At 49.1% G+C, this 27,379-nt stretch overlaps 1 protein-coding gene across 1 annotated transcript in view; it reads left to right on the forward strand.

The window, feature by feature from the left end:
- Positions 1-27,379, forward strand: part of LOC140399425 (interleukin-1 receptor-associated kinase 1-like) — a 64,640-nt gene that overhangs the window by 8,207 nt on the left and 29,054 nt on the right. Inside the window, exons 3-4 of the mRNA XM_072489003.1 lie at positions 23,421-23,600; positions 24,075-24,172. Coding sequence (XP_072345104.1) covers positions 23,421-23,600; positions 24,075-24,172 — 278 coding nt within the window. The remainder of the gene's footprint in view (positions 1-23,420; positions 23,601-24,074; positions 24,173-27,379) is intronic.

The following is a 27,379-nucleotide window of genomic DNA, read 5'->3' on the forward strand; positions in this document are numbered from 1 at the left end:
CGAGTCGATCGTTACTGTCCATTTTGGGTTTGGGTGGGATGTGTTTCAGTGCCTTGATGTAGTTGGCAACACCTGGCATAATCTGATGGTGGCTCTGGTGAGCTTTGCAATACAACAGCGCCCGGGGGGGGGGGGGGGGGGGGGCAGGTTACCTTGAGCAGAGGTCCCGTTCCATTGTGGTCAGAACATCAGGGCGTGGGCTAATTTAGGGGAAACGTTAACTTTGTCACTGTCCCTTTAATAATAATCTTTATTGTCACAAGTAGGCTTACATTCACACTGCAATGAAGTTACTGTGAAAAGCCCCTAGTTGCCACACTCTGGCACCTGTTCGGGTACACAGAGGGAGAATTCAGAATGTCCAAATCACCTAACAGCACGTCTTTCGGGACTTGTGGGAGGAAACCGGAGCACCCGGAGGAAACCCACGCAGACACGGGGAGAACGTGCAGACTCCGCACAGACCGTGACCCAAGCCGGGAATCGAACCTGGGTCACTGCGGCTGTGAAGCAACAGTGCTACCATTAGGTGTAATGGCTCCAAAATCAACCCCATTCTCCGGATCAAACTGCGACACAAGCTCTGCCTTTTCTTTCTTCGTTCCCACTCCAGCATGAACGGTCACAGCCGAGCTTTTCTGAAGCTGTGCTCACAGGCGACAGTTGGAGTTGTAATTTTAAATCTCTCTCTCCTTCCTGCATTTTAAATCAATCTCTCTCTCTCTCTCTCCTTCCTGTATTTTAAATCAATCTCTCTCTCTCTCTCTCATTCCTGTATTTTAAATCAATCTCTCTCTCTCTTCTTCCTGTATTTTAAATCAATCTCTCTCTCTCTCTCTCTTCTTCCTGTATTTTAAATCAATCTCTCTCACTCTCTCTCCTTCCTGTATTTTAAATCAATCTCTCTTTCTCTCTCTCATTCCTGTATTTTAAATCAATCTCTCTCTCTCTCTCTCTTCTTCCTGTATTTTAAATCTCTCTCTCTCTCTCTCTCTCTCTCTCTCCTTCCTGTATTTTAAATCTCTCTCTCTCTCTCTATCTTGCATTTTAAATCAATCTCTCTTTCTCTCTCTCCTTCCTGTATTTTAAATCAATCTCTCTTTCTCTCTCTCATTCCTGTATTTTAAATCAATCTCTCTCACTCTCTCTCCTTCCTGTATTTTAAATCAATCTCTCTTTCTCTCTCTCTCTCTCCTTCCTGTATCTTAAATCTCTCTCTCTCTCTCTCCTTCCTGTATTTTAAATCTCTCTGTCTCTCTCTCTCTCCTCCCTGTAGTTTAAATCTCTCTCTCTCTCTCTCTCTCCCCTTCCTGTATTTTAAATCAATCTCTTTCTCTCAACGAACAAAGAACAAAGAAATGTACAGCACAGGAACAGGCCCTTCGACCCTCCAAGCCCGTGCCGACCATGCTGCCCGTCTAACCTAAAACCTTCTACACTTCCGAGGTCCGTAATCCCTCTATTCCCATCCTATTCATGTATTTGTCAAGACGCCCCTCGGCCCTGCTTCCACCACCTCCTCCGGCAGCGAGTTCCATTCACCCCCAACATCCCTCATACATCTAAACTTTTCCCCTCGCACCTTCAACCTATGTCCCCGAGTAATTGACTCTTCCACCCTGGGAAAAAGCTTCTGACTCTCCACTCTGTCTGTCCCCCTCATCATCTTGTAGACCCTCAACCTCCTTCGTTCCAGTGAGAACAAACCGAGTTTATTCAACCGCTCCTCATAGCTAATGCCCTCCATACCAGGCAACATCCTGGTAAATCTCTTCTGCACCCTCTCTAAAGCCTCCGCATCCTTCTGGTAGTGTGGCGACCAGAATTGGGCGCGATTCTCCCAAAGAATTTCGAAGTCCATTTGTGGTGGGTTTTTCGGGGAGTTGTCCGCCCACTCGGCTGGCGTTCCCAACTGCTATTCACTTCGTCACTTTTGTGGGGCCCTGGGGGGTTTCTCACCGGTTTAGCCCGCACTTAGAGCACGATTCTCTGGCATCCTGCGCACTCGCTCAAGCGGGACGAGGCCGGCGAATAGCGTGAGAGGGCAGTAAAGAGATCTGCGTCAGGCACCAAACAGTTTGCGATGCAACCAGCCCCGCTCCCGTAGGTGAATTCGGGATATCGCCGTACCGTCGCGAGGAACCAATTATCACCATTTAAGCCCCATTTCCCTACAATTAACGAGAGCCACCCTTATCCAACAGCCTCCCATCATTCAGCGGCCTCCCCAGCAAGTGGTCACTCCGGCGCCGATTAGTCCTCCTTTTGACCAACATGAACCTGGCGGAAGGGCTTCTGTGGGGAGCTGAGGAGGTGAGCGGCCATCTTTACTCAAAGAGCCCGAGGGGGGCCGGCTGTGGGCTTCCTGCCCCTGTGCTCGGCGGGGAGTGGGGGACCCTTGCAGGGATGGGTCGCCATGAGGGGTGGGGGCGGGTGGTGTTGGGAACAGGAAATCGCTCACGGCACCACTGTAGCGGGTTTCTTCTTGTTTTACTCCACTACTGGGCCGATATCTGGGGTTTGAGTATCTGTGTGTGTCTCTCTCCAGCTGGCACCGAAACCTCAGAGACCAGGGGATGCCGCACTGGGACACCTCCGCGGGGGAGAGCACTGAATCAAGCCTGCCGTTTATCCCTAACCGGGAGCCTGAGGCTTTTATCGCACAGATATCCAGACCCCCACCAATGCCCAGGTGATTCTCTCTCTTGCCGGTGGTACAACACCCACCCGGTTCCTACTTCGCTGGAGTAGCTCTCCCAAGAGAGAGAATAGGACACTGCTGTTTATTACCTAACCAGCACCCTGTCCTGAGTGAACGGGTTCGAATCGTTCCAAGATTACCCTAGGTTCTCGACCCCGGAATTAGGGTGAGGAGTTTTTAAATATGACTTGGTCAGAGATCGCTGGTGAGAGATCGAAGAATTGCAACGGACTCCAATTACAATTCAAATCGAGGTTTATTGAAAAGGTACAAGTTTGAAGTTCCCGCTGGTCCCGCCCCTTCCAGCCAGGCAGACCTGTCCCGATTTGAATTTGGCGCCGGCTCCGCCCCCTCCACCCAGTGAGTTCCTGCGGCTTCTGTCAGGATTGGAGTACCTCCCCTAGGTCCGCCTCCAACTTGGTTTTTTCCACCGGTTATCTTGCACGGCCTGTCCCAGCGCAATACACGAGTTCCAGACAGTCTATTCTTTTAGATAACAAGGTTAAGCTCCATTGTGAAGATTTTTCAAGGGCTTCCATCTTATAGATCATAGAATTTACAGTGCAGAAGGAGGCCATTCGGCCCATCGAGTCTGCACCGGCTCTTGGAAAGAGCACCCTACCCAAGGTCAACACCTCCACCCTATCCCCATAACCCAGTAACCCCACCCGGCACTAAGGGCAATTTTGGACACTAAGGGCAATTTATCACGGCCAATCCACCTAACCTGCACATCTTTGGACTGTGGGAGGAAACCGGAGCACCCGGTGGAAACCCACGCACACACGGGGAGAACGTGCAGACTCCGCACAGACCGTGACCCAAGCCGGGAATCGAACCTGGGTCACTGCGGCTGTGAAGCAACAGTGCTAAGCACCGTGCTACCATTAGGTGTAATGGCTCCAAAATCAACCCCATTCTCCGGATCAAACTGCGACACAAGCTCTGCCTTTTCTTTCTTCGTTCCCACTCCAGCATGAACGGTCACAGCCGAGCTTTTCTGAAGCTGTGCTGCCCCTCACAGGCGACAGTTGGAGTTGTAATTTTAAATCTCTCTCTCCTTCCTGCATTTTAAATCAATCTCTCTCTCTCTCTCTCCTTCCTGTATTTTAAATCAATCTCTCTCTCTCTCTCTCCTTCCTGTATTTTAAATCAATCTCTCTCTCTCTCTCTCATTCCTGTATTTTAAATCTCTCTCTCTCTCCTTCCTGTATTTTAAATCAATCTCTCTCTCTCTCTCCTTCCTGTATTTTAAATCTCTCTCTCTCTCTCTCCTTCCTGTATTTTAAATCAATCTCTCTCTCTCTCTCCTTCCTGTATTTTAAATCAATCTCTCTCTCTCTCTCCTTCCTGTATTTTAAATCAAACTCTCTTTCTCTCTCTCCTTCCTGTATTTTAAATCAATCTCTCTCTCTCTCTCTCTCTCCTTCCTGTATTTTAAATCATCTCTCTCTCTCTCTCCTTCCTGTATTTTAAATCAAACTCTCTTTCTCTCTCTCCTTCCTGTATTTTAAATCAATCTCTCTCTCTCTCTCTCTCTCCTTCCTGTATTTTAAATCAATCTCTCTCTCTCTCTCTCTCTCCTTCCTGTATTTTAAATCAATCTCTCTCTCTCTCTCTCCTTCCTGTATTTTAAATCAAACTCTCTTTCTCTCTCTCCTTCCTGTATTTTAAATCAATCTCTCTCTCTCTCTCTCTCTCCTTCCTGTATTTTAAATCTCTCTCTCTCTGCTTCCTGCATTTTAAATCAATCTCTCTCTCTCCTTCCTGTATTTTAAATCTCTCTCTCTCTCTCTCTCTCCTTCCCGTATTTTAAATCAATCTCTCTCTCTCTCTCTCTCTCTCCTTCCTGTATTTTAAATCAATCTCTCTCTCTCTCTCTCCTTCCTGTATTTTAAATCTCTCTCTCTCTCTCTCTCTCCTTCCTGTATTTTAAATCAATCTCTCTTTCTCTCTCTCTCATTCCTGTATTTTAAATTAATCTCTCTCACTCTCTCTCCTTCCTGTATTTTAAATCTCTCTCTCTCCTTCCTGTATTTTAAATCAATCTCTCTTTCTCTCTCTCATTCCTGTATTTTAAATTAATCTCTCTCACTCTCTCTTCTTCCTGTATTTTAAATCAATCTCTCTCTCTCTCTCTCCTTCCTGTATTTTAAATCAATCTCTCTCTCTCTCCTTCCTGTATTTTAAATCAATCTCTCTTTCTCTCTCTCCTTCCTGTATTTTAAATCTCTCTCTCTCTCTATCTTGCATTTTAAATCAATCTCTCACTGCATTGTGCATTTTAATTCAATCTCTCTCCTTCCTGTATCTTAAATCTCTCTCTCATAGATAGAATTTACAGTGCAGAAGGAGGCCATTCGGCCCATCGAGTCTGCACCGGCTCTTGGAAAGAGCACCCTACCCAAGCCCACACCACCCTATCCCCATAACCCAGTAACCCCACTCAACCAACGCGAAGGGCAATTTTGGACACTAAGGGCAATTTATCACAGCCAATCCACCTAACCTGCACATCTTTGGACTGTGGGAGGAAACCGGAGCACCCGGAGGAAACCCACGCACACACGAGGAGGATGTGCAGACTCCGCACAGACAGTGACCCAGCTGGAAGGATACCCTTCCTGTATTTTAAATCTCTCTGTCTCTCTCTCTCTCCTCCCTGTATTTTAAATCTCTCTCTCTTTCTCTCCCCCCTTCCTGTATTTTAAATCAATCTCTTTCTCTCTCTCAACGAACAAGAAAGAAAGAAATGTACAGCACAGGAACAGGCCCTTCGGCCCTCCAAGCCTGTGCCGACCATGCTGCCCGTCTAACCTAAAACCTGCTACACTTCCGGGGTCCGTAATCCCTCTCGTGCAGACTCCGCACAGGCAGTGACCCAAGCCGGGAATCGAACCTGGGACCCTGGAGCTGTGAAGCAATTGTGCTAACCACTATGCTACCGTGCTGCAGTCCATCTGCTTCGGAGATCGCTGCTATCCTCACCTCGTTATGTTGATGGGATTCCGCTCTGGTGGAGACAAAGTCACTTACATCTGCATGGGGCTATGACCATCACATTGTCCTGCTTGCAGGCAGGCCCCTTACAGCATTACCGTGCCCCTTTGTCTCTGTTTTTAATCCAATTTAGTTGTCTGGCTTCTCCTTCCTTGTAGCTCCTAGGGGGGGGTTTGTAAATACCTATGCCCCTACTCAGCTCAGCGGACCAAGCCTGCTGGGAAATTTGGTTATGTTCCTTTGGCTGAAAAGTGTCCAGTTTACAGTCTCTGGGTTTTATTCTTGAACAGTCCAAAAAGGGCCGAATTGCCCGAAAACCTTACACCACCATGCCAGCTCCTGGACCCCAACCCAATTCCAGGCCCTGCCCGTCTTTCCCACCGATCACCCATAAACCCCCACCGGCCGCTGGGGCATCTGGCCGTGCGGATGAAGGCTATTGTTATTGGGCATTGGCAATCGTGGTCACGTGAGCTCCGCACACATGCCAAGTGGATTCCCATGGGTGAGCAAGTCATTGACTAGCATCCCAATCAGACCGTGGTGCCTGAACACAGCGGGGGGCAACACCACATACGCAACGTCCGAACACCCAGGGGATGGGACGCAGGTCCGGGGACGTGTCCACGGCCGGAGGGTGGGCGCCACGGGGGGGGGGGGGGCTTCGATGCCCCTGGCGGGCATCCTCTGGGGCCGGTGGGCCCCGGCTCACTTGTCGGCGGCACATGCACAGCCGTGCCGCCCTGTCCCGTGTGCTGACCCCGCGGCGTGGCCTCATCAGAGGGGTGGAACCCGGGAGTGCTGGTGGCCACCATCGTCCCAAGGGATGTGCCCGGCCTGGCAGCTCCCGATCGGTGCCCACGGGGCAGCTGGTTCAAGCCCCGGCTGCCCCTGCATAGTATGGCTCTGCCAGCCTGGCAGTTCCCCCGTGGTCCGCACTCATCGTGTCGACGCCCTCGACGACTGGGCCAACTCCGCAGCGCCTCGGCCATTCCCATCTGAGGGCGGGACATGTCCCGCAGAACCTGATCAAGGTCAGCCTGGTACTGGGTGACAGCTCCCAGTGAGTCGGACATTCTGCTCGGCCGTCACCGACTGCGCCACGCCTTGGACACCTTCACTCATGGTGCCGACGTCGGGCATCATCAGGCTCTCCACTGCGGTCGCCACCCGAGCAGTGTTGCCCTCGGCGCCACTCATTGCCAGCGACATCTCCCGCGCCCGTAGCCTCTGGGACTCGTCCAAGCTGCTATGGATCTGCTGGAGTGTCGCCGACATCTCCCTCGGAACATCGCGGCCGCTCCCTATCGTCTCCATCAGCTCCGGGTAGCCCTGTTCAGAGGCTCAGCATCAGGATGGGGCCCAGCTGGGTCCTGGGATCCAGCAGCTCTCCGACTGCTGTCTCGCCTGGGCGGGGGGGGGGGGGGGGGGGGGGGGGGGTTACTGTCTCCACCAGATGTAGCTGCGTGGGGCTCACCAGATTGTGCCCCAGACGCCTGACCACTCACATCTCCCACCGGGGTATGTGTACCTGCGCTGGTGGAGGATGGGGACGACAGCTGGGAGGTGAGTGTAACAGTTGCATCCTCCGGGCTCTCCTCCGAGGTGTCCTCCTCCGAGTCGGGAGAGGGGGCCGCCCGGGATGGGCCGTCGGCTGGGAGGACCTGCGGGAGAATGGACATGTGGTCAGTGGGAGGGATGGGTCAGTTAGGGAGGCAATCGCTACTCGCGTTTGTTTGAGGTTCCCCGGTGGTTCCTCACCTCTGTGGCATCCGCCAGTCTCCGCGTGGCTGACCGCCCTGTCCTCGGCCACGCCGGTCACCTCCAGGGCCCGCTCCTCAAAGGAGGTGATGGTTACCGGCCTCCCCGAACAGGCTCCCGAATGTGGCGCCTCGGGGCTTTTCACAGTAACTTCATTGAAGCCTACTTGTGACAATAAGCCATTATTTATTCATTTTTTTCTTATGTCCAGCACCCCTCCGCCAGTCTGGGCCCTCTCCCGCCGATTGTGGGAGGCCTTTTCCTGAGGAGACACAGAGAGGGGGCATTGTTAGCCACACGCGTGGTTCAGGGTGGGAAAGGGGGTATGGAGGCGGGGTTGAAGGGGGAGGGAGAGCTGGAGATGGTGTCTCGTCACCCGTTGTAGGTCATTAACCTTCTTCCTGCACACTGCTGGCCAGTCATCTTGTCATAATGTTGGAACATAATGGCTGCCGCCACTTTGTCCCAGGCAGCAATGGCTGCCTTGTGGCTCACTCTCCGGGGGAACAGGACATCCCTCCTGGTCTCCACCGCATCCAGGAGCCTCCCGTGATTTGTGTCCCGAATCTTGGAGCTGGTCTCCTCAGAGCCATTATTGAGAGCTGGCTGGGGTTGTTATGGGCCAGGGGAAACTCCAAAGTCTATCATGGAGTTACCCTGACCCACAACCGTTTATTGATTTTGGTGACGATGAGCACAAGGGCCTACTTTTCAGGTGTTATTCAACCGAGGCCTTAAGCACTTTTAATCAAATCAACAAGCTTTATTCTACGAATTTAGTTAACATTTCTATAAACACACACAGTAAGCATTTTTATCAGCTACAGTATTCTATATATCACCCATACCAAATTCCTCCCTTTAACTGTTCCAATTTAATAACAAGATCCCATAAACCAGAAACCCAATTCAAAAGGTGGTGGCCCCACACACGGCACTCACGACCTGGTATGGACGCCCCTGTTTCCTTTCCAAAACAGCAGGTTTCAATTCCTTCTGGGAAACAGTTATTTCTTTTCAAGTTATCGAGCAGTCTGGAAACCGCTTTTAATCTGCAGATAGAGAAAAAAAACCTCTCAACCCGTGCGGAACAAAACCAGTTCAAACTCGAAGCGAAAGTGAAACTCGGAGCCACAGCCCAGCTCCGCCCACACAATGACAGCGCTGAAGCCATGTGATAAGACAAAAACTTTTCTTCAAGGGACACTCCCGTGACAGGGTTGACTGAGCAAGTGCAGCTTAAGTGCTGCTCGACCTTGTTAGTGGAGGGGCTGGCGAGCGCGGTCCCAGCGAATCAGCTGGCGAGGCGTTATTTGCGGCGAGAAGCCCGTGAGGCCTCATTAAGTGGACCAATTAACATGTTGCGTTGCCGGTTTTGCTGGGCCGAACACCGAGATGCTCGTGACAATTCCCGCTCGCTACCACACTTGGCAATTTTTCAGGATATTCTTGCCCTTAGAATTGTAGCCCTAGGGAGCTGAACTCAGAGATCGGGCCGCCATTTTGAAAGGGTACCCCGATCTCTAAGAGCTTGTGGGTGAGGTCCCCCACACCCCCCCCCACCCATGGGCAATGTTGCCCCCACACACATGGGCACTATCGCACAAACCCCAAGTGAGGACACCATGCCAGGGACCCCCTCTTCAGACTCTCCCCCCAAGCCCTCATACTGCACCCCATCCATTCCAGGGCCACCACCCGTCACACACCCCCCCCAACCTCCCAGACTTAGCTGCCCTGCACCCTTCGAAACCCCCTCCACCCTCCTTTCATGGGCATGGCCTCCCTCGGGCTCTGACCCATGGCAGTGCCAGCTGGGCAGTGCCAAGGTGCTTGCGTCCAGGGGGAGGGTCAGGGAGCCACCCGGAACTGACCCTGACCACCCAGGGGTTTCCGATGACCCGAGAGACTCCAGGTGGGGGTTCCGTCTGGTCCATGTTTGTGTGGACCAGTGGCGAATGAGGCCTGCGGCCTCGCTGGGGGGGCTGGTGGATCCCGGGTAAGTTTGCCAAAATCGGTTTAATGCTGGCTTCGGCACGAGCTGTTTGGTCTACTCCGATGCCTCACAGGACTCGGGTGAATCCCGCGAGGCGTAAAGTCGTCCAGGAAACCCACAAGAGGGCTCTCCCGGCATAGACCGCGCTCATGCGGTCAGTGGATCGCGCCCTATATTCCAAATGTGGCCGTACTCAGGTTCTATAAAGCTGCAGCATGACCTGCCATTTTTATACTCTCCTGACTGTACTTCAAACCAATCTCTCTTTCTCTCTTCTTCCTGAATTTTAAATCAATCTCTCTCTCTCTCTCTCCTTCCTGTATTTTAAATCAATCTCTCTCTCTCTCCTTCCTGTATTTTAAATCAATCTCTCTCTCTCTCCTTCCTGTATTTTAAATCAATCGCTCTCTCTCTCCTTCCTGTATTTTAAATCTCTCTCTCGCCTTCCTGTATTTTAAATCAATCTCTCTCTCTCTCATCTTCCTGTATTTTAAATCAATCTCTCTCTCTCTCTCCTTCCTGTATTTGAAATCTCTCTCTCTCTCTCCCTCCTTCCTGTATTTTAAATCAATCTCTCTCTCCCTCCTTCCTGTATTTTAAATCAATCTCTCTCTCTCGCCTTCCTGTATTTTAAATCAATCTCTCTCTCTCTCTCCTTCCTGTATTTTAAATCTCTCTCTCTCTCTCTCCTTCCTGTATTTTAAATCAATCTCTCTCTCTCTCCTTCCTGTATTTTAAATCAATCTCTCTCTCTCCTTCCTGTATTTTAAATCAATCTCTCTCTCTCTCTCCTTCCTGTATTTTAAATCAATCTCTCTCTCTCTCCTTCCTGTATTTTAAATCAATCTCTCTCTCTCCCCTTCCTGTATTTTAAATCAATCTCTCTCTCTCTCTCTCCTTCCTGTATTTTAAATCAATCTCTCGCTCTCTCCTTCCTGTATTTTAAATCAATCTCCCTCTCTCTCTCCTTCCTGTATTTTAAATCAATCTCTCTCTCTCCTTCCTGTATTTTAAATCAATCTCTCTCTCTCTCTCCTTCCTGTATTTTAAATCAATCTCTCTCTCTCTCCTTCCTGTATTTTAAATCAATCTCTCTCTCTCCCCTTCCTGTATTTTAAATCAATCTCTCTCTCTCTCTCTCTCCCCTTCCTGTATTTTAAATCAATCTCTCTCTCTCCTTCCTGTATTTTAAATCAATCTCTCTCTCTCTCTCCTTCCTGTATTTTAAATCAATCTCTCTCTCTCTCTCTCCTTCCTGCATTTTAAATCAATCTCTCTCTCTCTCTCCTTCCTGTATTTTAAATCAATCTCCCTCTCTATCCTTCCTGAATTTTAAATCAATCTCTCTCTCTCTGTCTCTCCTTCCTGTATTTTAAATTAATCTCTCTCTCTCTCTCCCCTTCCTGTATTTTAAATCAATCTCTCTCTCTCCTTCCTGCATTTTAAATCAATCTCTCTCTCTCCTTCCTGTATTTGAAATCTCTCTCTCTCTCCATCTCCTTCCTGTATTTGAAATCAATCTCTATCTCTCTCTCCTTCCTGTATTTTAAATCAATCTCTCTCTCTCTCCTTCCTGTATTTTAAATCAATCTCTCTCTCTCTCCTTCCTGTGTTTTAAATCAATCTCTCTTTCTCTCTCTCCTTCCGGTATTTTAAATCAATCTCTCTCTCTCTCTCTCTCCTTCCAGTATTTTAAATCTCTCTCTCTCTCTCTCTCCCTCTCCTTCCTGTATCTTAAATCAATCTCTCTCTCTCCTTCCTGTATTTTAAATCAATCTCTCTCTCTCTCCTTCCTGTATTTTAAATCTCTCTCTCTCTCTCTCTCTCTACCTCTCCTTCCTGTATTTTAAATCAATCTCTCTCTCTCTCTCCTTCCTGTATTTTAAATCTCTCTCTCTCTCCTTCCTGTTTTAAATCAATCTCTCTCTCTCTCCTTCCTGTATTTTAAATCTCTCTCTCTCTCCCTCTCCTTCCTGTATTTTAAATCAATCTCTCTCTCTCTCTCTCTCCTTCCTGTATTTTAAATCTCTCTCTCTCTCTCCTTCCTGTATTTTAAATCTCTCTCTCTCCTTCCTGTGTTTTAAATCAATCTCTCTCTCTCTCTCCTTCCTGTATTTTAAATCTCTCTCTCTCTCCCTCTCCTTCCTGTATTTTAAATCAATCTCTCTCTCTCTCTCTCCTTCCTGTATTTTAAATCTCTCTCTCTCTCTCCTTCCTGTATTTTAAATCAATCTCTCTCTCTCTCTGCTTCCTGCATTTTAAATCAATCTCTCTCTCCCTCTCCTTCCTGTATTTTAAATCAATCTCTCTCTCTCTCTCCTTCCTGTGTTTTAAATCAATCTCTCTCTCTCTCTCTCCTTCCTGTGTTTTAAATCAATCTCTCTCTCTCTCTCCTTCCTGTATTTTAAATCAATCTCTCTCCCTCTCCTTCCTGTATTTTAAATCAATCTCTCTCTCTCTCTCCTTCCTGTATTTTAAATCAATCTCTCTCTCTCTCTCCTTCCTGTGTTTTAAATCAATCTCTCTCTCTCTCTCTCTTCCTGTATTTTAAATCAATCTCTCTCTCTCTCTCCTTCCTGTGTTTTAAATCAATCTCTCTCCCTCTCTCTCCTTCCTGTATATTAAATCTCTCTCTCCTTCCTGCATTTTAAATCTCTATCTCCTTCCTGTGTTTTAAATCAATCTCTCTCTCTCTCTCTCTCCTTCCTGTGTTTTAAATCAATCTCTCTCTCTCTCCTTCCTGCATTTTAAATCAATCTCTCTCTCTCTCTCTCCTTCCTGCATTTTAAATCAATCTCTCTCTCTCTCTCCTTCCTGTATTTTAAATCATTCTCTCTCTCTCTCTCCTTCCTGCATTTTAAATCAATCTCTCTCTCTCTCCTTCCTGTATTTTAAATCTCTCTCTCTCTCTCTCCTTCCTGTATTTTAAATTAATCTCTCTCTCTCTCCTTCCTGTATTTTAAATCAATCTCTCTCTCTCTCTCTTCCTGTATTTTAAATCAATCTCTCTCACTCTCTCTCCTTCCTGTATTTTAAATCTCTCTCTCTCTCTCTCCTTCCTGTATTTTAAATTAATCTCTCTCTCTCTCTTCCTGTATTTTAAATCAATCTCTCTCACTCTCTCTCCTTCCTGTATTTTAAATCTCTCTCTCTCTCTCTCCTTCCTGTATTTTAAATTAATCTCTCTCTCTCTCTTCCTGTATTTTAAATCAATCTCTCTCACTCTCTCTCCTTCCTGTATTTTAAATCTCTCTCTCTCTCTCTCCTTCCTGTATTTTAAATTAATCTCTCTCTCTCTCTTCCTGTATTTTAAATCAATCTCTCTCTCTCTCTCTTCCTGTATTTTAAATCAATCTCGCTCTCTCTCTCTCTTCCTGTATTTTAAATCAATCTCTCTCTCTCTCTCTTCCTGTATTTTAAATCAATCTCGCTCTCTCTCTCCCCTTCCTGTATTTTAAATCAATCTCTCTCTCTCTCCTTCCTGTATTTTAAATCAATCTCTCTCTCTCTCCTTCCTGCATTTTAAATCAATCTCTCTCTCTCTCTCTCCTTCCTGTATTTTAAATCAATCTCTCTCTCTCTCTCCTTCCTGTATTTTAAATCAATCGCTCCTTCTCTCTCTCTCTCCTTCCTGTATTTGAAATCTCTCTCTCTCTCTCTATCTCCTTCCTGTATTTGAAATCAATCTCTCTCTCTCCTTCCTGTATTTTAAATCAATCTCTCTCTCTCTCTCCTTCCTGTATTTTAAATCAATCTCTCTCTCTCTCCTTCCTGTATTTTAAATCAGTCGCTCTCTCTCTCTCTCTCTCTCCTTCCTGTGTTTTAAATCAATCTCTCTCTCTCTCTCTCTCCTTCCTGTGTTATAAATCAATCTCTCTCTCTCTTTCTCCTTCCTGTATTTTAAATCTCTGTCTCTCTCTCTCTCCTCCCTGTATTTTAAATCTCTCTCTCTCTCTCTCTCTCCTTCCTGTATTTTAAATCTCTCTCTCTCTCTCTCTCCTTCCTGTATTTTAAATCAATCTCTCTCTCTCTCTCCTTCCTGTATTTTAAATCAATCTCTCTCACTCTCTCTCCTTCCTGTATTTTAAATCTCTCTCTCTCTCTCTCCTTCCTGTATTTTAAATTAATCTCTCTCTCTCTCTTCCTGTATTTTAAATCAATCTCTCTCTCTCTCTCTTCCTGTATTTTAAATCAATCTCGCTCTCTCTCTCTCTTCCTGTATTTTAAATCAATCTCTCTCTCTCTCTCTTCCTGTATTTTAAATCAATCTCGCTCTCTCTCTCCCCTTCCTGTATTTTAAATCAATCTCTCTCTCTCTCCTTCCTGTATTTTAAATCAATCTCTCTCTCTCTCCTTCCTGCATTTTAAATCAATCTCTCTCTCTCTCTCTCCTTCCTGTATTTTAAATCAATCTCTCTCTCTCTCTCCTTCCTGTATTTTAAATCAATCGCTCCTTCTCTCTCTCTCTCCTTCCTGTATTTGAAATCTCTCTCTCTCTCTCTATCTCCTTCCTGTATTTGAAATCAATCTCTCTCTCTCCTTCCTGTATTTTAAATCAATCTCTCTCTCTCTCTCCTTCCTGTATTTTAAATCAATCTCTCTCTCTCTCCTTCCTGTATTTTAAATCAGTCGCTCTCTCTCTCTCTCTCTCTCCTTCCTGTGTTTTAAATCAATCTCTCTCTCTCTCTCTCTCCTTCCTGTGTTATAAATCAATCTCTCTCTCTCTTTCTCCTTCCTGTATTTTAAATCTCTGTCTCTCTCTCTCTCCTCCCTGTATTTTAAATCTCTCTCTCTCTCTCTCTCTCCTTCCTGTATTTTAAATCTCTCTCTCTCTCTCTCTCCTTCCTGTATTTTAAATCAATCTCTCTCTCTCTCTCCTTCCTGTATTTTAAATCAATCTCTCTCTCTCTCTCTCCTTCCTGTATTTTAAATCAATCTCTCTCTCTCTCTCTCTCTCTCTCTCTCTTCCTGTATTTTAAATCAATCTCTCTCTCTCTCCCCTTCCTGTATTTTAAATCAATCTCTCTCTCTCTCTCTCTCTCTCTCCTTTCTGTATTTTAAATCAATCTCTCTCTCTCTCTCCTTCCTGTATTTTAAATCAATCTCTCTCTCTCCTTCCTGTATTTTAAATCTCTCTCTCTCTCTCTCCTTCCGATATTTTAAATCTCTCTCTCTCTCCTTCCTGTATTTTAAATCAATCTCTCTCTCTCTCCTTCCTGCATTTTAAATCAATCTCTCTCTCTCTCCTTCCTGTATTTTAAATCTCTCTCTCTCTCTCCTTCCTGTATTTTAAATCAATCTCTCTCTCTCTCTCCTTCCTGTATTTTAAATCAATCTCTCTCTCTCTCCTTCCTGCATTTTAAATCAATCTCTCTCTCTCTCTCTCCTTCCTGTATTTTAAATCAATCTCTCTCTCTCTCCTTCCTGTATTTTAAATCATTCTCTCTCTCTCTCTCCTTCCTGCATTTTAAATCAATCTCTCTCTCTCTCCTTCCTGTATTTTAAATCAATCTCTCTCTCTCTCCTTCCTGTGTTTTAAATCAATCTCTCTCTCTCTCTCCTTCCTGTATTTTAAATTAATCTCTCTCTCTCTCTCTCCCTCCTTCCTGTATTTTAAATCTCTCTCTCTCTCTCTCTCCTTCCTGTATTTTAAATTAATCTCTCTCTCTCTCTCTCCTTCCTGTATTTTAAATCAATCTCTCTCTCTCTCTCTCTCTTCCTGTATTGTAAATCAATCTCGCTCTCTCTCTCCCCTTCCTGTATTTTAAATCAATCTCTCTCTCTCTCCTTCCTGCATTTTAAATCAATCTCTCTCTCTCCTTCCTGTATTTTAAATCAATCTCTCTCTCTCCTTCCTGTATTTTAAATCTGGTGTTGTAAGACTTCGTACTGTGCTCACCCCAGTCCAACGCCGGCATCTCCACATCATGTATTTTAACTCCTTCCTTTATTTTAACTATCTCTCCTTCCTGTATTTTAAATCAATCTCTCTCTCTCACTCGCTTTTCATTTTAAATTTCTCTCTCTCCTTCCGATATTTTAAATGAATCTCTCTCTCTCTCCTCCGTTTTTTTAAATCAATCTCCCTCTCTCCTTCCGGTTTTATAAATCGATAAGGGAACAGCTCCCTATCCACCCTGTCCATGCCCTTTAATCTTGTACCTGTGGTAGTCAGCACTGTTGTATTATATTGTATATATGGTGAAGTGTTGGGTACTCTGACCCACAGACGCACCAACACGGTTGCGAATGGTACAAAGCAGTTTTATTTCATTGAACTATAAATATAGTAAACTCTGGTATTCAGCACATGGTGAACCTCTGAGTGGCTGGCAATGAGGTCTGTGCCCTGAGTTCTCTCCTGCTCGAGTGTCCAGGAAGTGTCATGTTCCCTGCTTTGTACTGTGTATGCTCTTGTCCGTGATTGTGTCGTGTTGATTGGTCCGTTGATCTGTCCATCGTTATGTGCGTGTGTATGTGCTGTGATGTTCACATGAATATCATGACATATGGGTATTACGGTAAGGCCCCTGCACTACAGGTACGGGGGTAGATCCCTGCCTGCTGGCTCCGCCCAGTAGGCAGAGTATAAATGTGTGTGCTCTCCGAACAGCAGCCATTTTGTAAGCTGCTGTAGGAGGCCACACATCTCTGTGTAATAAAGCCTCGATTACATCCTACTCTCGTCTCATCTCCATTGATAGTGCATCAATTTATTACACAGAGATTTTTCAGAGATGGACCTCCGCATCGAGCCGGATCGCCTGCAGCTGCAACTTCAAGCAGACAACGCCAAAAAGGACTTCCAACATTGGCTAGCTTGCTTTGAAGCGTACATCGGGTCTGCGCCAGACCCAATCTCAGAAGCACAGAAGCTCCAGATTCTGTACACGTGGCTGAGCTCCGATGTTTTTCCCCTCGTCCAGGAAGTGCCTATCTACACAGAGACCATGGTGTTACTGAAGGAGAATTACGCTCAGCAGACCAACAAGATCTACGCCAGGCACCTCTTATCCACGCGGCACCAACTTCCCGGTGAGTCTGTGGAAGATTTCTGGCGTGCCCTGCTCGCCCTGGTGAGAGACTGTGACTGCCAGGCCCTTTCGGCCACTGAACATTCGAACCTGCTAATGAGAGACGCGTTTGTTACGGGCATAGGGTCTGACTACATCCGCCAGCGTCTCTTAGAAGGGGTCACGCTCGACCTCGCGGCGACCAAGAAACTAGTGCTCTCGCTCATGGTCGTCTCACGCAACGTACAGGCTTATGCCCCCCGACCGCACGGTGTTGCTAACTTTGGTTGGCTCTTAATTCGTTGCCCGTTGGGTCTTGACTGAATTTGCTCTGTTTCTATAACCTTTGCTCTAGAGTCGCCAGGTATCTTTATGATACCGCCACGAGGTTCAAGTTCAAGTAATGATCAATAACTCAACACACCAATTAGTAAGATTCAAATCAAAACACATTTATTATACACAGTAATCGCTACTCATGCATAAACTCTACTTTCTAGACTATTCTCTATCGCTAAAAGGCCTATACTTAGCTTCGGACTGGCCCACCAGGTCAGGGGAACAAATGGCCTTTCGTTCGATCTGAGTCTGCAGGATTCAAAAGCTGGTATGGACTGGTAGCTAGGAGCGCCTATCTCGTAGCGAGTGTTGACTGGAGACTTACTTGGCTGATGCGGCAGCTTAGGCAGTTCACTGTCAAGGGTTGTTTCGTGCTGCTGAGTGACCCTGCCAAGAAGGACGAATTGAACTTGGGGTCTCTCCTTTATAGTCCCCAGGGGCTTCGTGCCGTTCGGGGCAGACCCCGTATCTGGTTCCAAGTGATTGGACTGCGTTCCGATCACTTGGATCGATTTCTCCAATACTGGAGCTGTTCCCTGATTGCTGGGCGGTCCCAGAGTGTCCGTTGGCCTTCCTTTGTCTTGGCTCCTGCTGGCGCCGAGGAGTCTGGCTTGGCCTTATTCACCTACATGTTTCGATTGTTCCCGGGGATCGCTCATTAATATGCAGATAGCTGTGAGTTTCAGTGCTGTCTGGGCTTTTGCAAGTTCTAATACACAGGATTTCTGCACTTGCTGGTTTTTGCCTGTGTTGGCTGAATTTCCCTGCAGCCTTTGCGGATCTCCATTTTAAGTCGGGAAGTGGCCAACCCAGGTGGCTACAACGGCCCATCCCCCCTGTGCATCGTGAACCCCCCCAGCGGCCACCCCATCATGGACCCCATCAGCGACCGCCCCCAGCCAACCAACCCCGGGGGACCCAAGTGCTACTTCTGCGGGCAGACAAAACACCCCCGGCAGCGCTGCCCGGCACGGAGCGCGCTCTGCAAGGCCTGTGGCAAGAAGGGACATTTCAAGAAGGATACTGCATCGCCACCCTCACCATCCAGGGCGTAGAGTTTGACGGCTTCCAGCTCTACGTCCTCCCCAACCTCTGCGCAGCCTTGCTACTCGGCCTGGACTTCCAGTGCAACCTCCAGAGTCTAACCCTGAAATTCGGCGGGCCCCTACCACCCCTTACTGTTTGTGGCCTCGCGACCCTTAAGGTCGACCCACCTTCCCTGTTTGCGAACCTCACCCCGGATTGCAAACCCGTCGCCACCAGCAGCAGATGGTACAGCGCCCAGGACAGGACCTTCATCAGGTCTGAGGTCCAGCGGCTGCTGCGGGAAGGCATAATCGAGGCCAGCAACAGCCCCTGGAGAGCCCAAGTGGTAGTGGCGAAAACCGGGGAGAAAAACAGGATGGTCGTTGACTACAGTCAGGTCATCAATCGGTACACGCAGCTCGACGCGTACCCCCTCCCACGCATATCTGATATGGTCAATCAGATTGCACAGTACCGGGTCTTCTCGACAGTGGACCTGAAATCTGCCTACCACCAGCTCCCCATTCGCAAGGCGGACCGCCAGTACACCGCGTTTGAAGCAGATGGCCGCCTTCACCATTTCTTTAGGATTCCATTCACCAACGGGGTCTCAGTCTTCCAACGGGAGATGGACCGAATGGTTGACCGGTACGGGCTGCGGGCCACTTTCCTGTACCTGGACAATGTCACCATCTGCGGCCACGACCAGCAGGGCCACGACGCTAACCTTTCCAAACTCCTCCACACCGCCTCAACCTCACTTACAACAAGGAGAAGTGTGTGTTCAGCACAAACCGATTAGCCATCCTCGGCTATGTGGTTCACAACGGAGTTCTAGGGCCCGACCCCGGTCGCATGCGCCCCCTCATGGAACTCCCCCTTCCCCACTGCCCCAAGGCCCTCAAACGATGCCTGGGGTTCTTTTCGTACTACGCCCAGTGGGTCCCAAACTAGACGGACAAGGCCCGCCCACTCATTCAATCCACCGTTTTCCCACTGGCGGCCGAGGCTCACCAGGCCTTCAACCGTAACAAGGCCGACATCACCAAGGCCGCGATGCACGAGACGCTCCCCTTCCAAGTCAAGAGCGATGCAGCAGACGTCAACCAGGCAGGCAGGCCCGTGGCATTCTTTTCACGCACCCTTCATGCCTACGAAATTCGGCACTCCTCCGTCGGAAAGGAGACCCAAGCAATCGTTGAAGCTGGGCGGCAATGGAGGCATTATCTGGCCGGCAGGAGATTCACTCTCCTCACTGACCAACGGTCGGTTGCCTTCATGTTTAACAACACACAGCGGGGCAAGATCAAAAATGATAAGGTCTTGCGGTGGAGGCTCGAGCTCTCCACCTACAATTATGAGATTTTGTATCGCCCCGGTAAGCTCAACGAGCCCCCCGGTGCCCTGTCCCGAGGTCCATGTGCCAGCGCACAAGTGGACCGACTCCGGACCCTGCACGACGATCTCTGTCACCCGGGAGTCACCCGTTTTTACCACTTCATTAAGGCCCGGAGTCTGCCCTACTCCATCGAGGAAGTCAGGGCAATCACCAGAGACTGCCAGGTCTGCGCAGAGTGTAAACCGCACTTCTACCGGCCAGACCGTGCGCGCCTGGTGAAGGCCTCCCGCCCCTTTGAACGCCTCAGCGTGGATTTCAAAGGGCCCCTCCCCTCCACCGACCGCAACACGTACTTTCTTAATGTGGTCGACGCGTATTCCCGATTTCCCCTTCGCCATCCCATGACCCGATATGACGTCTGCCACCGTCACCAAAGCCCTCAACACCAACTTTGCTCTGTTCGGCTTCCCCGCCTATGAGTCATATATATGTATAGATGGTTGGGGCTGGTTTAGCACACTGGGCTAAATCGCTGGCTTTTAAAGCAGACTAAGGCAGGCCAGCAGCACGGTTCGATTCCCGTACCAGCCTCCCCGAACAGGCGCCGGAATGTGGCAACTAGGGGCTTTTCACAGTAACTTCATTTCAAGCCTACTTGTGACAATAAGTGATTTTCATTTCATTTTTCATTTTCATGGTGTCTGTGCATGTATGCGTGCACGCGAGTGCCCGTGCGTGTGTTTGCACATGGATCGGTATGCGTGTCTATTTGTGTGCACACACATGTGTCTGTGCTCCGGTTTCCTCCCACGGTCCAAAGATGTGCAGGTTAGGTGGATTGGCCATGATAAATTGCCCTTAGTGTCCAAAAGGTTAGGTGGGGGTCCAGGATTAGGGCAGGGAGGGGGGGTGGAAATGGACCTAGGTCGTGTGCTCTTTCAGACGGTCAGTGCAGACGCGACTGGCCAAATGGCCTCTGTCTGCTCTGTAGTGATTGGAAGGTGTGTTCCCTGCGGGCTGCCGCTTCACTCTGTTAGTTTCCCGCGCGAGCGACCTGTGGCGATATGCATTTATTAATACACGTGTCCTGCTGCAGCTACTGAGACTCGATGTGAATACACGACATTTCCTCCCCTTTTGAAATCGAACATCCCCCCAAAAAATTGAAACACGTGTGACATGAACAGTATTCAAATCCGCTGATCATCAAGTCGGACGGTGTGGAGGTCGTCGCTCTCGGAGTGGTGATCGCGAATTGGCGTTTGCTCCTTTACATTCGTTGAAACGTCTGGTGTTTTCCCCTTGGTCCGAACGTCATCAGTGGTTATTTTGGCCGGGTCTCGAACTGTACCCCAACATCAACTCTGGTGCTTGATCGAAGGTGGGGTGTCGGTGTCAGGATTGTAGGAAGGTTCAGGTCAGGACTTCGTACAGTTGGATCCGAATGTTTCAGCGGGTTCCATATCCGGCGGACCAGATTTCAGGCCATCGGCCTCCTCCAGGTGACATCATCTCTGGTCTGGATGGTACACGAGTCAGGCCCAGTCTGTGCAAGGATCGAGGCAGGAAGCCATTCTTCTCCAGTGGGGTAATTCCTGGCCCAAAACTCCTTATCCTTGATGGAAGACACTGCCTGTGGTTTAAAGAGTTTTGGTGTACACTGCGCATTGCCTGTGGTTTAAAGAGTTTCGGTGTACACCGCACACCGCCTGCGGTTTAAAGAGTTTTGGTGTACACCGCACACAGCCTGTGGTTTAAAGAGTTTCGGTGTACACCGCACACCGCCTGCGGTTTAAAGAGTTTTGGTGCACACCGCACACAGCCTGCGGTTTAAAGAGTTTTGGTGTACACTGCACACTGCCTGTGGTTTAAAGAGTTTTGGTGTACACCGCACACTGCCTGTGGTTTAAAGAGTTTTGGTGTACACCGCACACTGCCTGTGGTTTAAAGAGTTTTGGTGTACACTGCACACTGCCTGTTGTTTAAAGAGTTTTGGTGTACACTGCACACTGCCTGTGGTTTAAAGAGTTTTGGTGTACACCGCACACTGCCTGTGGTTTAAAGAGTTTTGGTGTACACCGCACACTGCCTGCGGTTTAAAGAGTTTTGGTGTACACCGCACATTGCCTGTGGTTTAAAGAGTTTTGGTGTACACCGCACACTGCCTGTGGTTTAAAGAGTTTTGGTGTACACCGCACACTGCCTGTGGTTTAAAGAGTTTCGGTGTACACCGCACACTGCCTGTGGTTTAAAGAGTTTCGGTGTACACCGCACACTGCCTGTGGTTTAAAGAGTTTTGGTGTACACTGCACACTGCCTGTGGTTTAAAGAGTTTTGGTGTACACCGCACACTGCCTGCGGTTTAAAGAGTTTTGGTGTACACCGCACACTGCCTGTGGTTTAAAGAGTTTCGGTGTACACCGCACACTGCCTGTGGTTTAAAGAGTTTCGGTGTACACCGCACACTGCCTGTGGTTTAAAGAGTTTTGGTGTACACCGCACACTGCCTGCGGTTTAAAGAGTTTTGGTGTACACCGCACACTGCCTGCGGTTTAAAGAGTTTTGGTGTACACCGCATATGGCCTGTGGTTTAAAGAGTTTTGGTGCACACAGCCTGCGGTTTAAAGAGTTTTGGTGTACACCGCACACTGCATGCGGTTTAAAGAGTTTCGGTGTACACCGCACACTGCCTGCGGTTTAAAGAGTTTCGGTGTACACCGCACATTGCATGCGGTTTAAAGAGTTTCGGTGTACACCGCACACTGCATGCGGTTTAAAGAGTTTCGGTGTACACCGCACACTGCCTGCGGTTTAAAGAGTTTTGGTGTACACCGCACACTGCCTGCGGTTTAAAGAGTTTCGGTGTACACCGCACACTGCATGCGGTTTAAAGAGTTTCGGTGTACACCGCACACTGCCTGCGGTTTAAAGAGTTTCGGTGTACACCGCACATTGCATGCGGTTTAAAGAGTTTCGGTGTACACCGCACACAGCCTGCGGTTTAAAGAGTTTTGGTGTACACCGCACACTGCCTGTGGTTTAAAGAGTTTTGGTGTACACCGCACACTGCCTGTGGTTTAGAGTTTCGGTGTACACCGCACACTGCCTGTGGTTTAGAGTTTCGGTGTACACCGCACACTGCCTGTGGTTTAAAGAGTTTTGGTGTACACTGCACACTGCCTGTGGTTTAAAGAGTTTCGGTGTACACCGCACACTGCCTGTGGTTTAAAGAGTTTTGGTGTACACCGCACACTGCCTGTGGTTTAAAGAGTTTTGGTGTACACCGCACACTGCCTGCGGTTTAAAGAGTTTTGGTGTACACCGCATATGGCCTGTGGTTTAAAGAGTTTTGGTGCACACAGCCTGCGGTTTAAAGAGTTTTGGTGTACACCGCACACTGCATGCGGTTTAAAGAGTTTCGGTGTACACCGCACACTGCCTGCGGTTTAAAGAGTTTCGGTGTACACCGCACATTGCATGCGGTTTAAAGAGTTTCGGTGTACACCGCACACTGCATGCGGTTTAAAGAGTTTCGGTGTACACCGCACACTGCCTGCGGTTTAAAGAGTTTTGGTGTACACCGCACACTGCCTGCGGTTTAAAGAGTTTCGGTGTACACCGCACACTGCATGCGGTTTAAAGAGTTTCGGTGTACACCGCACACTGCCTGCGGTTTAAAGAGTTTCGGTGTACACCGCACATTGCATGCGGTTTAAAGAGTTTCGGTGTACACCGCACACAGCCTGCGGTTTAAAGAGTTTTGGTGTACACCGCACACTGCCTGTGGTTTAAAGAGTTTTGGTGTACACCGCACACTGCCTGTGGTTTAGAGTTTCGGTGTACACCGCACACTGCCTGTGGTTTAGAGTTTCGGTGTACACCGCACACTGCCTGTGGTTTAAAGAGTTTTGGTGTACACCGCACACTGCCTGTGGTTTAAAGAGTTTTGGTGTACACCGCACACTGCCTGTGGTTTAGAGTTTCGGTGTACACCGCACACTGCCTGTGGTTTAGAGTTTCGGTGTACACCGCACACTGCCTGTGGTTTAAAGAGTTTTGGTGTACACCGCACACTGCCTGCGGTTTAAAGAGTTTTGGTGTACACCGCACACTGCCTGTGGTTTAAAGAGTTTTGGTGTACACCGCACACCGCGGGATGTTTTTCATTGTATTGACAGTGCCATAGAAATGTGTGTTGTTGCATTAGCCGTGTGCTGAGATCACCCTCTGCTCTGTGTGCTCCAGGGAGGCCGACGTTCCATCCGCCACCCCCCAGCGTGCCGCCTGCCAGGATGAAGCAACGCGTCTACCCGCCGCCCGCTGTTCCCCTGCCTGAGCCCGTGCCACCGTCCACTTGGTCAGACCCTGTGAAGAGCCACAGCTGGAAGCCGAGCGAGAAGGAAACGCTGATGGTGGACTCGCCCTGTGAGTAGCGAGCCTGCCCCTTCCCACCCCACCCCCTCCCTCGGCGCTGATTGTGGGACATGTTCGGCAAAATATCCGCCGCTTAAAATTCACCCTCCTGACTTGTGCCTTGTAGATGGTGGACAGGCCTTGGAGGGGAGTCAGGAGGTGAGTTACTCGGCACTCTGGTAGCCACAGTATTTGTGCAGCCGGGTCAGGCCCAGGTTCTGGTCAATGGTAACCGCCCCCCCCCCACCCCAGGATGGTGATAGTGGTTGCCGGGGGGATTCAGCGCTGCGAGTAGTAGTCGAGGGCCTTCTTCGCAACCTGGAGAGTGACCCTCTCGCCTCTGGAGGGAAAATCGCGACACATTCCGGAGGGAGGAGCCGCACCGGGGTTGGAGGTGACGCGCGATTGAACTTTGCGTGTCGCTTTTGTTTGACCAAAAAAAAAAATTGTTTTTTCCCCCCCCCCCCACCCCACCGTTGACCTCAGCCCCGAAACCGGTATTACCAGGGCCCCCAACTCCGCCCCACAGCATGTCCACAGACGCCGGGAACTCGGGCTTCAGCGGCAAGGACAGTCTGAGCAAGGTAAGGAGGCGCGTCGCGGTACAGCACGGAACGAGGCCATTCGTCCCCTCGTGTACCCGCACTGGCTCAGGGGGTGGGGGGGGGCGGAGCGGCTGGGGGTGGGGGGCAGAATGACGCGCGGTTGCTTCGTCCCAATTCCTCCCAAGCTTTTTCTTGCGGCCTGAAGCCCATAATGTCTCCGGCGCGAGACCCCGGAGTCTGAAAATTGGGGGAGGGGGAGTGGCGGGGGCGGGTGACGAGCTGGGGGGTGGGGGGGGGTGCAGTCACTTGAATGTGCTGGGAAGTGTTTGAGCTGCGAGATTTGCGGGCTGCATTTTTTTTTTTTTTTGCAACAGCAACAAGGCTCCGGAGGGCTGGCCGTGGCCGCCGTTCAAGAAGCATGCTGGGATTTCAAGGCGGCCTCTCAGCTCGTCAGCAGCCCATTGGTGCCCCCCCCCCCCCCCCCGCCCCCGCAGACTCCCTCCCCCAGAAACCCCAGCCTGTTACCCCAACGGGGGGTCACCATTTTGGGATAGGTGGTGGCCTGGTGGTGTTGCCGCCGGACCTGGAGACCCAGGGCAGTGGGTCAGGACACGGGGGGCCCAGGTTCGAATCCCGCCAGGGCAAGATGGTGAAATCTGAACTGAATAAAAATCCCGAATTGAAAGTCGACCAAGTCTTTGGCCCATCGACTCGGCCCGACCCTCCGAAAAAGCACCCTACTTAGGCCCACTGCCCCGTCCTATACCCAAAACTCTCCATAACAAAGAACAGTACAGCACAGGAATAGAGCCTTCGTTCCTCCAAGCCTGCGTAGGCCATGCTGCCTGTCATGATATCCACATCAGCATCATTCTACCAGGAGATAGCTCAGAGCACAGAGCTCACAGCGTGCCACTCAGATATAGACCATGTGCTGAGTGCCTCTCTAAGATAGTGATAGGGCTGGGTCCACAGGTTAGCTGGTGAAACACTTACCCAAGCCAGCAGTTAGATGTAACCGGTGTTAAGATAATAAAACAGAGTTGTACCATCTACAGCCGTGTTGGATCATTTGTGCATCGGAACACCCAACACGACACTGCCGTCTGAACTTAAACCTTCTCCCCTTCCGGGGTCCGTCACCCTCTATTCCCATCTTATTCGTGTATTTGTCAGGACGCCCCTTAAACGTCACTGTTGCACCTGCTTCCACTACTCCTCCGGTAGCGAGTTCCAGGCTCCCACTACCTTCTGTAAAAGAAACGTCCCTCGCACACCTCCTCGAAACTTTGCCTCTCGCATCTTAAACCTATGTCCCTCCCCAGTAATTGACTCTTCCACCCTGGGGAAAAGCTTCTGACGATCCACTCTGTCCATGCCCCGCATAATTTTGTAGACTTCTTATAATAATCTTTATCATTGTCACAAGTAGGCTTACATTAACACTGCAATGAAGTTACTGTGAAAATCCCCTAGTCGCCACATTCCGGCGCCTGTTCGAGTACACGGAGGGAGAATTCAGAATGTCCAAATTGCTTAACAGCACGTCTTTCGGGACTTGTGGGAGGAAACCGGAGCACCCGGAGGAAACCCACGCAGACACGGGGAGAACGTGCAGACTCCTCACAGACCATGACCCAAGCCGGGAATCGAACCCGGGTCCCTGGCGCTGTGAAGCATCACTGGTTAGCACTATCAAGTCGTCCCTCAACCTCCGTCGTTCCAGTGAGAATAAACCGAGTTTATCCAACCTCTCCTCATAGCGAATGCCTTCCATACCAGGCAACATCCTGGTAAATCTCTTCTGCACCCTCTTCAAAGCCTCCACATCCTTCTGGTAGTGTGGCGACCAGAATTGAACACTATACTCCAAGTGTGGCCTAACTAAGGTTCTATACAGCTGCAACATGACTTGCCAATTTCTATACTCAATGCCCCGGCCAATGAAGGCAAGCATGCCGTTATGCCTTCTTGGCTACCTTCTCCACCTGTGTTGCCCCTTTCAGTGACCTGTGGACCTGTACACCCAGATCCCTCTGCCTGTCAATACTCTTAAAGGTTCTGCCATTTACTGTATATTTCCCACCTGTATTAGTCCTTCTAAAATGCATTAACTCATGTTTGTCCGGATTAAATTCCATTTCTTTGTCCAAGTCTCCAACCGATCTATATCCTGCTGTATCCTCTGACAATCCTCATCGCTACCCGCAATCCCACAAATCTTTGTGTCATCCGCAAACTTACTAATAAGACCAGCTACATTTCCTCTAAATCATTTACATGTACTACAAACTGGAACAACGGAGGTTGAGGGGCGACTTGATAGTGCTAACCAGTGATTCTTCACTGCACCAGGGACCCGGGTTCGATTCCCGGCTTGGGTCACTGTCTGTGTATATATATTATATATACTACAAAGGTCCCAGCACTGATCCCTGCGGAACACCACTAGTTCAGCCCTCCAATCAGAAAAGCATCCTTCCATTGCTACTCTCTGCCTTCTATGACCGAGACAATTCTGTATCCATCTTGCCAACACCTCTGATCCTGTGTGACTTCACCTTCTGTATCAGTCTGCCATGAGGGACCTTGTCAAAGGCCTTACTGAAGTCCATGTAGACAACATCCACTGCCCTTCCTTCATCAGTCATCCTCGTCACTTCCTCAAAAATCTTGATCAAGTTAGTGAGACATGACCACCCCTTCACAAAACCATGCTGCCTCTCGCTAATACGACCCCTTGCTCCCAAATGGGAGTAGATCCTGTCTCTAAGAATCCTTTCCAATAATTTCCCTACCACTGAGGTAAGGCTCGCCTGGATTCTCCTTGCTACCCTTCTTAAACAAAAGAACAACATTGGCTATTCTCCAGTCCTCTCGGACCTCACCTGTAGCCAATGATGACATAAATACTTCTATCAAGGCCCCAGCGATTTCCTCTCTTGCCTCCCTCAGTATTCTGCGGTAGATCCCATCAGGCCTTGGGGACTTAACTACCTTAATGTTTTTCAAGACGCCAAACAACTCTTCCTTTTTGATCTCAATGTGACCCGGACTATCTACACACCCTTCCCCAGACTCAGCATCCATCAAGTCCTTCTCTGGTGATGCAAAGTACTCATTCAGTACCTGCAAATCTTTGGACACTAAGGGTAAATTTAGCATGGCCAATCCACCTAACCTGCACATTTTTGGACTGTGAGAGGAAACTGCATCACCCGGAGGTAACCCACGTAGACACTAGGC

This window comes from Scyliorhinus torazame, chromosome 22, assembly GCF_047496885.1.
Source record: "Scyliorhinus torazame isolate Kashiwa2021f chromosome 22, sScyTor2.1, whole genome shotgun sequence".
Lineage (NCBI taxonomy): Eukaryota > Metazoa > Chordata > Chondrichthyes > Carcharhiniformes > Scyliorhinidae > Scyliorhinus > Scyliorhinus torazame.